Below are 16802 nucleotides of genomic sequence, written 5' to 3' on the forward strand. Positions count from 1 at the left end.
TATTTGGCATGGTATAAGACTGAGAGATATTCTCAGAACTATAATAAAAGTACTGGTAGTTCTGGCAAGTATTCTGAATGTTTCAGAAAGCAGTTAACAAAAAAGAAATGATATTTCTTAGGGCAAACAAATGATGCAGCTTAAGTGAGAAAATGATAATTAGGGCAGAAGGGAATGACCAGGTAGGACTTCATTTTAACATCTTGAATAACTTCGGGTTATTCATTCTAAGATATAAAAGATTTTTAATTTCATTATTCTCCAAGACTTTTCTCAAATTTGTGAAACAAATTTGAGAAAAGTCTGAGTCTTTTAGAAACAATGGTACCATTTTATAGGAAAATGATGAAAACAACAGCTTCATAAAAATTCAAAGGCTGATTTCATGTTTACTTTACATTGTATATCAGTGTGTGTTTTTATAAAATGCAAACAAATTAAGATGTAACTACACCAAGAGTTTTTTTGTTTTTTAATATTTTTACCCCAGAGTATATCACAGTATACATGGAAGTAATAATGGTCATTTTATTTTACAAATGTAATGATGTTGTTGTTATGAAGAAAAAAAAAGAAGGGGAAAATTTACTTAGTGAATGCATTTTAGAGTAATAGTTGTAAAAATAAATCTGAATTTGTAATCATAATAGTGAAAGGAAAATGAGTTGCCAGAGGAAACAAAGGTTTATAGTCATATTGTAAAGCAATTATAATTTCGTTAAAAATTAATTTGTTTAATTGACGTTTCTCTAAACTTATTTTTCTTTAATCCTTATCATTATTTATATACCTCTAGCCATTATAATATAAATTACATTAACTTATACATTAATTAAGTTGAATTGATTGGTTTATATCCATGGATTTTGAATACTGCATTAGATTTCTGTTGATTGTAAAGCACTTTATTTACTTGGAATTTCTTTATAGTCCAGCTATATGCAGTACAAACTGATATGTGAATGGCTGAGCAGGATAAAATATTCCAATTTTGTCTTTAATTTTGCAAGTGATTTAGGTAAAATAAAAAGATTTTTCTAAATTTTGTATTGATCTAGCCAGAGAGATAAATTCATTTGAAAACCTTTATATCCAAAAGATAAGTTAGCAAACATGCCAAACTGAAGAAATGAGCTGATTCTTTTCTGGCTTGACTCTCATCCACCTACAAATATTTTTCTGATTTATACCCTAGTGATATTTTCTTGTTCTCTATATTTTAGGTGAAATTAATATTGACATGTATTTGATATTTATGAATATATTTATTTTGTGACTATGTTTTTATTATAGAGTATTTGTCAATATTGTGTTTTTTAAACTAATTTTTCAGAGACTAGGAAATGGGACTATATAGCTTTATAGATCACTGTAGGTATTTAAGCACTAAAGAAATTTGGTGACAAAACACTTCTAACTGGTTATGTTCTTATATTAATATTGCTGAAATGTTTGTCCTTCTTTCTCTCAGATCACGTAACACTGCTTTTATTTTAGCTGTTAAAATATAATGTTTTTTACTGTATTACATAAAAACATAAACTTAATCTTTCAAATAGTTAGGAGGTTCTAATTTTATAAGGAGAAAAAGGTACTCTACAATTGCTTGTGGTGTGCCACGTCTGCCTGTGCTGTTGTATTTCTCTGTCCCTTAATGCAAAGCCCATTAATATGAAAATAATTCAGTAAGCGGAATTATATTGCTTCCCAAAATAGTTCCAATGTGATACTCTTAACAAATGAAATATAAAAAGTATTTAAATAACTATGGCTTTCTCCTCAATAAGTCAGAACATGCACTATTTTGTGTACTATACTGTTGTATTCAACAAGTTCAAAATTCAAGAGTTTGTTACTTGCATTGTACCTAACATACTGAAAATTCTCAATAAGTAATTATTGATTGAGTTAAATTACTGATATGCTCAGGACTGTGCCAAGTACTGTAGGAACTGCAAAGGGAGAATAATTGCACCATATTTACTTTCAAAATGATGTAAATAAGAGAACTATTACAAACCACCTGGGAAGAAATTAATGTTAACCACATGAAGATGAGGAAATCTTCCTAAAGGGAATGGAATGTTAGTTGGACCTTGATGGAAGTATAAATAAAAGAAATTTGGTTCAACTTGCAACTGCGTAAAAGAAAGAAAATATCAAGGAAAATTTGAAAAGTTAAGACTTTTTTTAACATTATCAAAGAGCATACATAGTGAAGGATCATTTGTATGTGAAAAGAATTCCAGATAGGGAAAGTAGATTATCAGGAATTATTTGCTTTCATTTTACAGAAAAGTGAATCATGGCCTAAAGAATTTAGTTTACTTGTTTGAGATTCCATAGAATATAGCAAAAATGGGAGCACACCTGTTTGAGAAGTTTTAAGGAAACTCATCTAGAGCTCGTTTTCAAAACTATACACACTCATTTATGATCAAACATATAGTAAAATGCTAGTAACCTTAAAAAAAAATAGGTCTTGGAGGCTTCCCTGGTGGCGCAGTGGTTGAGAGTCCGCCTGCCGATGCAGGGGACACGGGTTCGTGCCCCGGTCCGGGAAGATCCCACATGCTGCGGAGCGGCTGGGCCCGTGAGCCATGGCCGCTGAGCCTGCGCGTCCGGAGCCTGTGCTCCGCAACGGGAGAGGCCACAACAGTGAGAGGCCCAAGTACCGCAAAAAAAAAAAAAAAAAAGTCTTGATATTTAAGGATTTCCTTCAATATCTCTAGAATCTGGCACGTGCGTGCACACACGTCACGTGAAGGGAAGCTTTATGGAGAAATTTTTATTCTTCAGGTAAATATATGTTTAAATCTTAGATCTTAGTTCTGCCACTTTTTGTGTCATGGTCAAGTTATTTAATTTTTTTCACTCTCGGGTTTTTCATCTGTAAAACAATGCTTGCCTTTCTGGCTGTTAGGATCCATTAGAAATTTTTTTTTTTTTACAGTGAATTCTCAGCACAGTGGTTAGGATGATTTTCCTAAAATGTGTATTTAAGCATGTCACTTTCCAGTGATTTCTAAATTCCTTACCTGCCTCAAAGTTATGATCAAATGATCTAGACCCCATACCTCTAACCTCTTGTACCATGCACCTCACCTCTATGCTCCAACCATTCCAGCCTTCTCTCTGCCCCACTCACATATCAGTCTCACATCCATTGTAGATGATTTGCCTATATTTTGTCCTTTGTTGAGAATATTTTTTCCTTCCAGTTTTCATATAGCTGCTTATAATTCATTCCTCAGCCCTATGACACCTTTAGAAAGGCCTTCCCTGCCCTTCTCATGTAGAGTAGCTGCCTCCTACAACCAGTAAATATTATGTTGATATTTTTAAAAATATCGTATATAATTAGCTGAAATTACCTTGGTTTTTTTTTTTTTTTGCGGTACGCGGGCCTCTCACTGCTGCGGCCCCTCCCGTTGCTGAGCACAGGCTCCAGACGCGCAGGCTCAGCGGCCATGGCTCACGGGCCCAGACACTCCGCGGCAAGTGGGATCTTCCCGGACCGGGGCACGAACCCGTGTCCCCTGCATCGGCAGGCGGACTCTCAACCACTGCGCCACCAGGGAAGCCCTCATTTGTATATTTATTGTCTAGATTGGAAACTTCTCTCTTTCGGTCATTATTCTTAATTTAGTAATTTCCCTGCAGTTGGTAAACCGTCAATAAATATTGTTGAATAAGGGAATATATTACTCTTTGTTACCAGAATTAGAGCCCAATATGGAAAATTGAGGGAAAAGATACAGAAAATATCCAATAAATCTTTAACATAGGCAATATATACACCATTTCAGTATGTATGATCTTAGTCAATTCCTTGTTTATGTATTATTAAAAAATAAACATTGATTAAAAAAAACAACTCACGATACTTTCCGCCTGTAGATATTGCTCTGGAATCTAACATAATAATTTGAAACCAAATTAGATCATGAGCCATGCGTCGTCTATATAAACAGTATATGTGTAGTGAACTGCTCTTTGCCCAAAACGAGGTCTGACCTTTGCCCTCAGGTTCTGAGAGGTAATTTATGTCATACCTGATAGGAGTATCTTTGTTTAGAGTCCAGGGGTGACCACACTGGATCTTAGAGTGGAGCTGGACACGTCAGAAAATATCAGGGTGGGGCAGCCCACATCAGAAAAGAAGCATATGATTTACGGTAAAAGCTTCAGGTCATTTATTGTCAGACGAGGCTGAGAGCAACCATGTAGGCAATCAATCAGTCAATTGATCATACCTATGTAATGAAGTCGAGTAAAAATCTCTGGACACTAAAGCTTCAATGAGCTTCCCTTGTTGGCAGTACTCTGCTTGTGTTGTCACATGTCAGTGCTGGGAGAGTAATACATCATGTGTACAAGGGAAGCTTTGCATTTGGAACCCTCCCAGACTCTGTCTTCCTTTGGCTGATTTTTGACCTGTACCCTTTACCTGTGGTAAATTACAATGATGAGTAGAGCTTTCAGTGAGTCTGTGAGTCCTTCCAGTGAATGATTATACTTGAGGGTGTTTTTGTGAACACTCCAAACTTGCTGTTGGTGTCAGAAGTCAGGGAAATTTGGAGGACTGTTCCCTGAGACTTTGCAGTTTGGCTAACTCTGGGTATATACCATTAGAGGAAAGAAGCTCATAATTGTCTTATAGATTTGAAGATTTTAGATATGAATGGAATTACAGAGAATAGCTGTTCTAATATTTTATTTCATGGAAGGGTATCAGGGAGGTTATGATTTGCTTCAGTTCACAGACTTGGTTTGGTGGCTGGGTTAGGGTTAGAAATCAGATTTATCAGTCCCAATCTTTTGAATTTCCCACTATGCTATATTATTTAACACAAGGTTGGCATGATAAGTATCACTGGATATATTTGATACCTATTTTAGAAATAAAATTATGACAATTTTTATATTTTAAATCAGTAAAACATTCATCAATTTCATAATATCTGATATACAAATATAAACCTAGAATAAAACTTAAGGCTTAATTATATGAGATCTATCTGTGCCTAAAAATACGCATTTTTCACTAGAGTAGCTATCCTGATCTGAATGGTATTTATGGTACACTTTCTGGTCACTGGTTTAACAAGCTTACATATTAGGTTTTCTTTGGCAAATTCCAATTCATTGTATATTGGCTAGAATAGTGATGGAAGATTCATAAAATTCTCAGAGCCATATACACTAATAATGGTGAAAAGTAAGCACTTCCACTGAGGCTAAAATGACAGCTTTAACAACAACAAAAAAAGCACACCTCGGCAATCTTAGACAACTAAACTGGTGTAGAGGTAGCAATTAAGTTCTTAAACATTCCCTCTGTACTACACATGAATACTTTTTCTGGATAACAAATTTTCCCCAAAACATCTGATAGTTTTAAAAAATTGATGTTCTAAAAAGGACAGTATTTTTTGTCATCAAAAGAGTTTGGCCATAAGACATCTCATTCCCAGATAATTGAGATATTATTATAATATCGTAAGATATTATTAGGTAAATGAGATATTCTTTTCCATATACTATAATGATACAGCACAGCACTAGAGATTCTGACAACACAAGAACTCTGCTCATATGTAGCACCGAGTCTTATGGGGGTCTTATGTTCTGTGAAAACCAGCATATATTGCACATAAAGGGAGTTTTTAAGGGAAAGGCTTTTAAACTTTCCTATTATCAAAAAACATTTTTTTAGCACCTGTTATAAGTAATGTTGTGAAAAAAAAAAGCCTGTGATATAATAAAGTATAAGTATGTTACTTTGTGTTTGCTCTTTAGGTATTTGGGGCAAGTGGACAGACTCAGTGCAATGAAAGAAATGCAAATGGCATTTCCAGGAAACAATCAATAAATATGTTTGTTTTTAATAATAAGTTTTCAGGAAGCAATTTGGTAGAGATAGATACAGATCAGATTGTTGGGTTTTGAATGACAATAGAGTTAGTGTTTGTTCTATAGATATACACCATTGTCATCTTTTCATGTGTTAGGCAATGAGGGAATATATACAAATTATTGACTACTTCAATGAGAGTAATCTCAGAGTAGTATGTAGAAAAAATTATAAGTGAAAGTTGAAGAATTGGAATGGTTCTTGGCAAAAAGTTGACAGGTACACCAATAAGAATATAATGAAGTACGCGTCTTAACTGTGGAATGCTCAGTTCCCCTGGTACACAAAGAATGAAGGGTAGAAATAATGAGCTCACTCTTATATATATATATATATATATATATATATATTTAACATCTTTATTGGAGTATAATTGCTTTACAATAGTGAGTTAGTTTCTGCTTTATAACAAAGTGAATCAGCTATACATATTATATCCCCATATCTCTTCCCTGTTGCATCTCCCTCCCACCCTCCCTATCCCACAAAAATACTAGAATTCCAAATATTTTAATTGTGATAGCACTCTTTTCCACATTACCATTTTCAGCTCAAGCCAATTACACACAATGTAATTGTGGTATTTTATTGAATGGATCTTGCTTTCATTGGACTTGAGTGCTATATAATAATTATTTATTTGTGTTGCTTTATTGACAGTGACACAAACTGATGTAGTCAAGTGCAGAATCAAAGAGACGGCATCTGTAATGTTGGTTGTCTTTTGTCATGAAAGTAGAATCCCAAGAGACATTATTTTTTCTCCATATGTTAAATGATGAGAAGAAAAACAGGCATTTTTAAACTAATAATCATTATATATTTTAATTTTGAATCATGGAGTTTGCTAATTATATATTTATACTCCCTAGTTTTCTATTTTTATAACTTAATAATAAAAAATACTTTTAATTTATTCTCTTGCATAGATTAAAATGAAAATGTTCAGAGTTTACTTTAAAATTTTGTATGAATTCAGATATAGATTTAAAATCCACATAAAATCTATGGACATATGAATCCATATAAATGTTAACTTTTCCTAAAAAGTTGAAATATTATAACATGATTTTTAAGTTTTAGTATTTTAGTATTGTACTATTTGAATAACATAAAATCATTTACCTTTTATTAGTGTAAAGAGTAGAGTTAGCAGCTCCGGGCATAGCTTTAGGAATCTCATTTTGCTATTTTTTTTACATTTAAATATGAAAAAATATGCATAATCAAAACAAAATATGCGTTGTGTATGTGTTTGGACTTGTTATGGGAAGCCTTATGAATAAGGACTGAAAAAATGAAGACAAATTTTTGAAAATATGTATTAAAAGTGTATTTTGATATATGCAGGTCCATAAGGTTAATCAGTACTTAGCAAAGAGCAAGCTGTGTCTGGAAATACTTTGTGTCTACCATGTCGAAGGGTGAAGGTAACTCTATTGTAGTGATTTTATATGCTTTATTTATCCAGTCAGGAAATCAAAACCAAATAACTCCTCAGAGCAGTAATTACGAAGTATTGTCATTTTAATTTCTCTTTCCAAAAAACAGCAGTGAAATCGTATCATTAAAAGTATATGCATATATTGGTGTATTATCCTCTTTCCCACTGCATATATGGGTGTGAACAACTCAACTTTTATCAAAATGTATGTACCCAGCCTATTCAGATGTCTGCTTTGGATGATTTCTGTACCTTGTCCCTTTATGTCTCTCATTTTTTACAATTCATGTAATTATCTTTCTGGGATAATATGAATTATTTAAAGATGTATACCAAGTTACTTGACTTTATCTTTTTTCCCCAGTTAAAAAAAGCCATTGTAATTAATTGTAAAGCCAGTCTCAGAATGTATTTTAGACAGGAAAGTTTCACTAAGGGTCTGCTACAGTAGCTACATCATATGTTTTCAATAATAAAATGACATTTTCTTTTTAGTCAATCTGTGGAAACTCCTATGATTAGATTAGTAGAGAATGAAGCACATATCCTAGCAGCACCTGATCATAATGGAGAATGACTAGAAAATTTAAACTAGATTAACTATCTCTTATTAACTTGAATAATTCTCTCTTCACTTTTAGACTAAATAATGATCAGAGCAGTTCTGCTGTGTCATTAAAAATTACATAAACAAGTATTGAAGTCTAGAGCCTCTCATAGCTTGCCTTTTAGATATTTTAAGGCTACTTGGGAAGTGCTTTGACTAAAATATAACAGCATAGAAATGCAATCAGTAACATCTTTATAATACCACAATTAGCGAATGTTTTAATAATTCAATAATTTCCTTTGATGGAATTATTTCTTCTATAAGCAACACTTCCTATGTAGTAACATGTCCCAGCTTCGTATATTTTTCACAGGATCATAATGATTATATTTATTGCAATAAAAAGACAAGGCTAAAGGGTTATGGGATGGTTGCATATTAATAGAGTGATCAGAGCTTGTCTTTTCAGAAGTTCAACTTTATTCTTTCAGCCAGTAGCAGCCAAATTCTGGAGAACTAATTCACAGTAACGAAACACAAGAGACTGATTTATAAATAATGGTACCTACTTTATTTATAAAAGAGATTGGTATTTCTTTACTAGAATACAGTTATCTTTAAGTTCTATGAGGAAAGAAAACATGCCTGTTAGGTTCATTGTTAAATCCCCAGAGTTTAGAAAATTGATCTTTGAATTAATTCATTAATAACTACTTAGTTTACTCTTAATGGCTTAAAGTCATTTGGGAGATTTCATGACTAATTAGTATTCTTGATAGATTTTTAAATGTCTGCTTAGGGAATACTTAGTAATAATTGTGCTTCATTTAATATCCAATTTATGAATATTATGAATTAGTAAAAAATTAGTATTTCCTTACAATTAAATAATCAACTCTTCTCATAATACCCACATAAATCTTACATAAAAATAAATTAGAATATGTATTAAATTAAATTTTCCATGGCCTTTAAGCATTGGTTTAGATATTATATAATAAAATTCTTCTCGGTGTTTCATTACAACACCAAGCCTAACATATCAATTTATCTTAAATGTTTTAGCCACTTTTAAAGAAGAAAATTATGCATTTTACAATGATTCAAGAGCAAATCAATATGCTTACCCTAAAACTGGTTACAAATGTGCTCACGCTAGGAATTTGCATTTCCTTTTACCATTTGCCTTCGTTCTCTTTGCTAATGTGAAACTTTTCATCTTTCACTGGGATTTCAGAAATACTTGAGTCTATTTTTGCACTTCCCTAGGACTTCCTTATTATACTAGACTTAAAAGAAAAAGAAAGTCTTCTCTTAAATTTGCACTTTCTGGGTTGTTGACTAGATAATTTTTTGTGTAGTCATTGGAATTTGCTATACATTCAGAGACGATTCAGACTCAAGATTCTGACCATCAGGTTGGACTTTCCTTTTTCAATTAAACTTTACATTCTGTGTCCTTATGCCTTTATTTATTTTTTAAATTCAAGCCCAGCTTTTAATTTTGTGCAGTATTGGTGCTCCCTCCCCAAATTATTTGCTTTTAAAGTTTCAACTGCAATTGTTATATAAACAGTTTTCCTGTTATTATGATATATATGCCTGGTATATTAATGTTATTAGAAACCCATGGACTTTCATTATTCTATCTTTATTATACAGAGCTACCTAGGTTTTTATCTACCAGAGGATGAGAGACTATTGTTAGTTATCACTTCTGGATATTCCATTAATTTATCAAATGTCTGAAGCACACAGTTGTGCCCTTTTAGATACAGGTCTGACTATTAGTATTAATTAAATGCTGGACTCCTTTTCCACTTGGTGGTTATGTGTGACCATTATTGCTGGTCAGTCCTTTCTATCCCTGGTACAGAACTACTTTTGATGCTACTACTTTACTTACAAGTCTTTCCTTGCACAGATCAAAAAAAGTGCATGTCTTCATATTATAAACATACATAAGATTAGAAAAAATACCCATATGTTTAGCTATTTATTAAAAACAATAGACATTGAAGATATTCTAGCCTGTTTGTGTTTTTTGTGTGTATATCATTAATGCCTCTTTATATCCTTCACATTAACTTTTCTGTTTGAGTAACTCTTAGTTTTTGACAGACTCAGATTGTTTCATTTAGCCATAATGATTATTGTTTGTTTGTTTGTGTGTGTTTGTGTTTTTTATTTGCGGTACGCGGGCCTCTCACTGTTGCGGCCTCTCCCGTTGCGGAGCACAGGCTCCGGACGCGCAGGCTCAGCGGCCATGGCTCACGGGCCCAGTCGCTCTGCGGCACGTGGGATCTTCCCGGACCAGGGCACGATCCCGTGTCCCCTGCATCGGCAGGCGGAACTCTCAACCACTGCACCACCAGGGAAGCCCCGTTTGTTTGTTTTTTGATGCTCATAATGTCAGAAATTAGCCAGGGAGAAGCCATTTAGGTTGCTTTCTTAGCCTTTCAAAACTTCCTCCAACTTCTTTTTTAGACAAATCTTGTTTTCTGGCAACAAAAGAATGTTCCAGAAATAGTCTATATTTTTTCTTTCCTTCTTTTTTTCCCTAATAATTAAGGAGCCCTGGTTCTTTTTTGTTGGTGGATACTGTGTAATGAGTTTCTGGACTTCTCCTAAGTGCTGGCTGAGGGCAAAAGCACTGTTGCTGCTATTGGTCTTTTTTAAGGAGAGATCTGGAAAAGATATTTCTTTTAGGTCTGTGAGTTCACACTGACTTTTCTTCTGTAACATCACGTTGCCGCATCTACTCTCTTTTTTGTATGATGTTTTACCAACTTCAAAGACTCCACTCCATTAATAAGAAAGTTGCTTTGTAAGCAAGATATCAAAGCAAGGCAATTTAGGATAAGTATATTGAAGAACACCTCCTCTAGACCAGTGGTTGATGGGCTCCTGCTAGACTAAATGTCAAGGGTCACCTGCAAAATGAGAAAATCAAAACAATGTAATGAATTTTCCAGATTTAAATTGTTCACTTTGTTGGTGTTACTTTCTTCAATTAAATGTTTGGGATAATGGTGACAGAGTTTTTAAGTATTTCCTTGTTACAAAAATAAAATCTTTTTAAACTTTATTTTCAAACTGAGGATGGATGTATTAACTGTCAAAATTCAAAAGAGGGTTGAACAATCCAACCTTGAAAAGATCATGTATGCTGCTGGACCTCAGGAACTGCTGGAATCAGGAACCAGAAGGTCTACTACTATGACACTTGTCATTTTTCCAGTAGACTTACTCTGGTCTTAACCATGCAATGAAATCCAAGGCCCCTGTGATGTGCATCTTGCAATATCTATCACCAAACAGAAATTTTTCTCATTTTTCTGAGAGGGCTATGATCAGCGGGTTTGGTTAAAACGTTCATCTTGGACCATACACCAAGGACAGGAAGTCTGGCTCGTGTAAGAACCTGGTATCTTCTTCTATAGCTAGGTGGATTGAGTGGGGTGATTCCAAATGAAAGGGAGAAATGCTATGCAAAACGTAGAAGCTTACATTGAGGAAGATGTCCTTACTTGGCGTAATTACAAAAACATATGCCAGGCACTCATTTACTTCCTTCGTTCCGATCTTCATTGCTTTCTAAGTGGTGTTGGTTGTGTAAGTTTGCTGGGGCTGCCATAACAAAATACCACAAACTGGACGGCTTAAACAGCAGAAGTTTATTTTCTTGTGGTTCTAGAGGCTGGAAGTCTAAGATCAAAGTATAGGCAAGTTTAGTTTCTCCTGAAGCCTCTTTCCTTGGCTTGCAGATGGCTGCCTTCTTCCTATGTCCTCCCACGGTTGTCCCTCTGTCTGCATTGTCTGTCCTAATATCCTCTTCTTATAAGAACACCAGTCATATTAGATTAGGGCCCACACTTGTGAGTTGATTTAGCTGTAACTTCTTCTTTAAGGATACTCTCTTCAAAAATAATCACCTTCCAAGGTACTGGGGGTTAAGACTTCAGTTTATGAATTTTGGATGAAAACAGTTAAGACCATAATATTGGTCAATGAAATTCAAAATACAAGTATAAAATTGTTTAGGCTAATTTGGAGCTGTATCAATGACTACACTTTCACCATTAAACAATTTTTTTTACCAACGTATTCTTGACTACCTGACTAAAATTCTCTTATTTGGATACTGCTTAATAAACCCTAATAATATTAGTATCCTTATAACATCTCCCTTTTCTAAACTCTTAATTTTCCACAATCAACTTCAGTTATATTTCTTTTGTTGTCTCAATATTCTGTTTTGAATTTTTGAGAATGGCAGCCTATCTTTTGTTGCCTATATTTATAACATCTTTTTATTGCTATATACATAAGCAACTTATTCTCACTGGTTATCCCTGCCACATTATATCATAGAACTTCCAAGAAACAGTTGATTTTGTTTATAGTTTAAATTATTAGATCCCTTGTAATTAATACAGATACAATGTAATACAATGCAATCCATTATAGTAATCGTTCCCTATAATTTTCATTGACAGATAAAAAGCACTTATATTTGGCAATATTTATCACCTTTGAAACTACTGTGCTCTATTCACAGATAACATGTGTTTCTAAAGTTTAATAATGTTTAATTCTATTTTTTACAGTGAGAGTGGTTTATTTAAAAGTTACAGTATCCTTACTTTCAATCCCAGGAACTAAGGTGTCCATTTGACAACGTCATTAGGCTTTCTCTAATGAATATTTACTTCTTTAGATATAAATTATGGTAACATTCAAATCAGTGGACAAAGTAATCCGAAATGTTGTGGTATCATTTAACATTTAGGTTGTTTTTCTTGATGTTCTATTTTTTGTACTTTTGTTATTTCCATCCTAGTCTCTAAGAGTAAATTCTTGCTTTCTTAACATATTCACTACCAATCTATATACAGATATGCAAATCAGGACTGTATTCCTCCTTCAAGAATTTCTACCTCTGCACATCACTGTTTTCCCTCAAGATTTCTCAATATACTCTTCTAGTTTACTGTGCTATTTGCCCTCTTGAGAAAAAATGAAAGGGTAACATGATCTAGCTCTGATATTTATGACTTTATGAAAATCAATAATTTTTAATCTAATTGATATTTATTTCTCCCATTCATTCCTCCTAATCTAAAGCAAATGATTGGGAAACAGTAACTGGATTTCCCCTCCCTTCCAAGCATAGTTTAAATTAATATTTCAGGGTTGGCACTGTATACAAAGTTTGAGAAACAATTCATTAAATGTGTCGGAAGACTATTACACAAATTGGAAAGATAAATATTAGAAAAAGAATCTAAAGTTTTAGTTCACAGACTTCTGTACATTTGAAAAACCTCTTTGTGCATTTTTAATGGGAGTTAAAATTTTTATAATTATTGAAATTTTTATTGGGCTGATCATTTTAAAGCTCATAAAATAAACAATTTCTGGGGTTCAGTTACAGCATTTCCTTTGTAATTTTGAGTACTTTTTCGCTTCATGGCATCTACATGTGGATATTTCCTCAGGTTCTCAGAGTTTTGGTTTCTGACTATTGATTTTGCTTTTTCTTCAGGATGTTTTGAATAATTTGGGATCTTGTGAACTGGATGAAGATGATCTAATGCTTGATTTGGAATTTTTAGAGGAACAGAATCTTCATCCTTCAGGTAAATATTGAATAAATGCACAATATCATACAACTCTGGTCCAAGTCATTTAGCTTTCGTTGATAAGCTAAATATTGTTTAGGCTGCATTCAGTCTTTTCAATCCCCAGTTTCTGTATTCTGTGTGCAAGGCACATGCTAGGTACCCTGGACACATTATTCTGGTGATCTTACAATCTATTATGAAAATATAAATTTGGTTGGAAGATAATTATTAAATAAGAAAAAATTATAAAACAAAAGTTCTTTCAAAGAGGGAAATTCTAATGAAACAGTTAATGATAAAGTTAATATTTTCTTTTCTGGCAGGGGGGAGACAACAATTATAATCCCATTTTTCATTTATTTTATATAACCAAATGAAAGTTTGGTGGACCAAGTTTACTCTTTCAAATCTTAGCCACCTCAGTAATAACTATGGTGGTTAATGTTAATGTGATAAGGTTGACCTCAAAATTAGTAATTACCAATAGCAACCACAAGTACACACTCATAAACACATACACACACACACACACATACACACACACAGGGTTATAGTGTGAGATAAATAAATTCTTGCTGAATGAATGAAGAAGGGAGCCCACTATATTTGTAATAGTTTAAATTTGTATTAAGGCATAAAGTGTAATGTCTTCAAATACCAAAATTATTCCTTTTGTAAGACATAGGAATTAATTGTTCACTCAAATTTAGATATTTGACTAGAAAGGCAAGTTTTTATTTATTTATTTTTTACTACTAATAATACCTTGAACTTAGTCATTTTCAAGCTAAAGTAGAAGTAACATTAAAGCTTTAAAATCTTGAGTCATACTGCATACATTTAAGAAAACCAACCTCTTGGAATTTATTGTCCATGTTTTTAACTTTTAGGAATTAGACATAATCTCTGAGGTTGTTTCCGGCTGTAATATTTTATGATGAATTTTTGTTCATGCAGTATTTTTATATTATAAATAATGTCATAGTAACAATTGTCAAAAGAAGGAAATAACAATGTATGTATTTTTTTACACTCTTATCTTAAGCTAATATCAAAGAGGAGCTAAATAAAAATTTTTTCTGCTTAAATGTATATTTAGGATAACCATTTCTTGAGACATTCTTCCTGCAGTTGATTTGACAGATATTCTTTTAAAAATGTAGATTTTTCTCCCTTTTATGCAGGTACCTTATACAATTTCATCATTCATGTGTATTTATATTGAAAGAGTCACACATAGTGACAATGTATACATTTTGGTGGGAAATATGTCAGTATCTAGCAGAACTATACATACATTTATCTTTAGATCCAGCTATCCAACATCTAGTAATTTAATCCTAACACACTGGAAATATACAAATTAATATATGCAAATAATGATCTATTGCAAAATACTTGCAAAAACAAAATATTGGAAAACCTCAAATGTCCTTCAATAGGACATTGGTTGAATATACAATGGTACACTAAGCAGTCATTAAAAGGAATAATGATGGTGTCGATATGTGCTATAGCATGATTGTAAAGGTGAAGAACTTTGCAGTGATGAATTAGGCAGGCAGTACCTAAAGTCACTGATCACTAACTTCACTACAAGTGTAACAACTAGACATTTTGTCCCTCTTAATGCAATGACTAGAGAAGTACACAGCAATACCACTCCTGCCCACAAGTACTTAAATCTATTTGTCTCTTGATTAAATAATGATCTTACAGGAAATATTGGGGTGAGGAGAGAGGGAATGTTAAATGGAATGATGGGATTGCTAGCAAGCAAACATAGGTATGGGGCATTCTACAGGGTAAATGGTCTGGTTTCTTCAACAAATAAATGGCATGTTAAAAAGGGGAGGGGTATTGTAGATTAAAAGAGCAAATGCCATGTGACATCTTTGTGTCAAAACATAAAAACACTATGCAAATATATTTCAGAGTTTATCAGAGAAGTTTGAGTAGTGATGGAATTATTATCACAGAATTATTTTTATTTTGTTGGGTGCTAAATATTTTTCTTTGGTTTTGTCTTTGAGGAAAACTCTTCATAGAGACGCATGTGGTTGAAATAATATGGTATCTGAGATTTGCTTTACCAACAGTATGGAGGAGGGAATAGATGAAACAATGTTGGTAAATTATTGAAAATTATCAAAGCTCGGAAATAGGTGCTTGGGGTGAAACTTTCATTGATGAGTTGTAATGTTTTCTCTATTTTAGGTATTTTTAAAGATTTTCACAATAAAAATAAAACCAAGTAATAAGTAAGCAGAATTATAGACAACATAGACATCTCAGCTGTGTTTGTTAGGCAACCATGATAAAGAGCAAAGAATGCCTTAAAAATATAAAAGAGTTAGCTCAATTTATTTGCTTGGGAACAAAAATGAACATTTGTAAACTTTAATTTCTCTTTTATAAAATAATGAAGTGCAATGAACTTTATTAGTTTATTTTAAAAAATGATATAACAAATATGATGAATCTCCTGAATCTGCCTCAAGGTATAGATAACTTGGTTGAAACCAGAACTAGTGTACCTTATGAATCAACTGAGTTAACCAAATTGTTCATAAGATAAATGATGTTACTTTGCATATCTGAAGTACAGTTATAATAAGTGAGATAGTCCTTAAAGTGACTTGGGTTTGTTTAATGTTACTTAATAAAATGAAAACCTATTTCACTTTGGATGCCACATTATGGGGTTTGAAAAAAGCCACAAATATCTGTTTGTGTACATTAGCTCAGAAAGAAGAATTTTTGGTTGAATTGGTTTTATACAATTTGTTTTTTTTTAAGCAACATAATTAAAGGTCTTACCAGAATATAAGAAGCTTATTATTGATAAATGATACTGGTAAAAAGCTCATTAATACTAAACATTCTAAAATACTGGTTTAAATAAAAGTCATTTTCAAAAGTCTGAACACTAAAATAATGGTACCATTTAATTCTACTACTTATGTCACTGTGGACATCTTTTAATGTTCTTCTTATTTGATTCTTGCTATCTGTATTTTCATCTAAAAATGAATTATAAGTTTTCAGTTAGATTTTCAAAAGTTGACCAGTGCAGTGAACAATATGAATAATGTTTCATGAATCCTTTCAATATGTAAATATATCTATGGAGTCCTAAATTAACACACTTCCTTCCTAAAAAAGAGGTAGTATGAATAAATAGTAGTAAAAATAAAATATCTGTTTTAAAGTGCAGTAAGTGGATATTATCTTTTTTTTTTTAATGAAAGCAAGAAAGGACAA

At 32.8% G+C, this 16802-nt stretch overlaps 1 protein-coding gene across 1 annotated transcript in view; it reads left to right on the plus strand.

The window, feature by feature from the left end:
- Positions 1–16802, plus strand: part of CCSER1 (coiled-coil serine rich protein 1) — a 1250826-nt gene that overhangs the window by 254676 nt on the left and 979348 nt on the right. Inside the window, exon 4 of the mRNA XM_060147099.1 lies at positions 13460–13553. Coding sequence (XP_060003082.1) covers positions 13460–13553 — 94 coding nt within the window. The remainder of the gene's footprint in view (positions 1–13459; positions 13554–16802) is intronic.

This window comes from Lagenorhynchus albirostris, chromosome 4, assembly GCF_949774975.1.
Source record: "Lagenorhynchus albirostris chromosome 4, mLagAlb1.1, whole genome shotgun sequence".
Lineage (NCBI taxonomy): Eukaryota > Metazoa > Chordata > Mammalia > Artiodactyla > Delphinidae > Lagenorhynchus > Lagenorhynchus albirostris.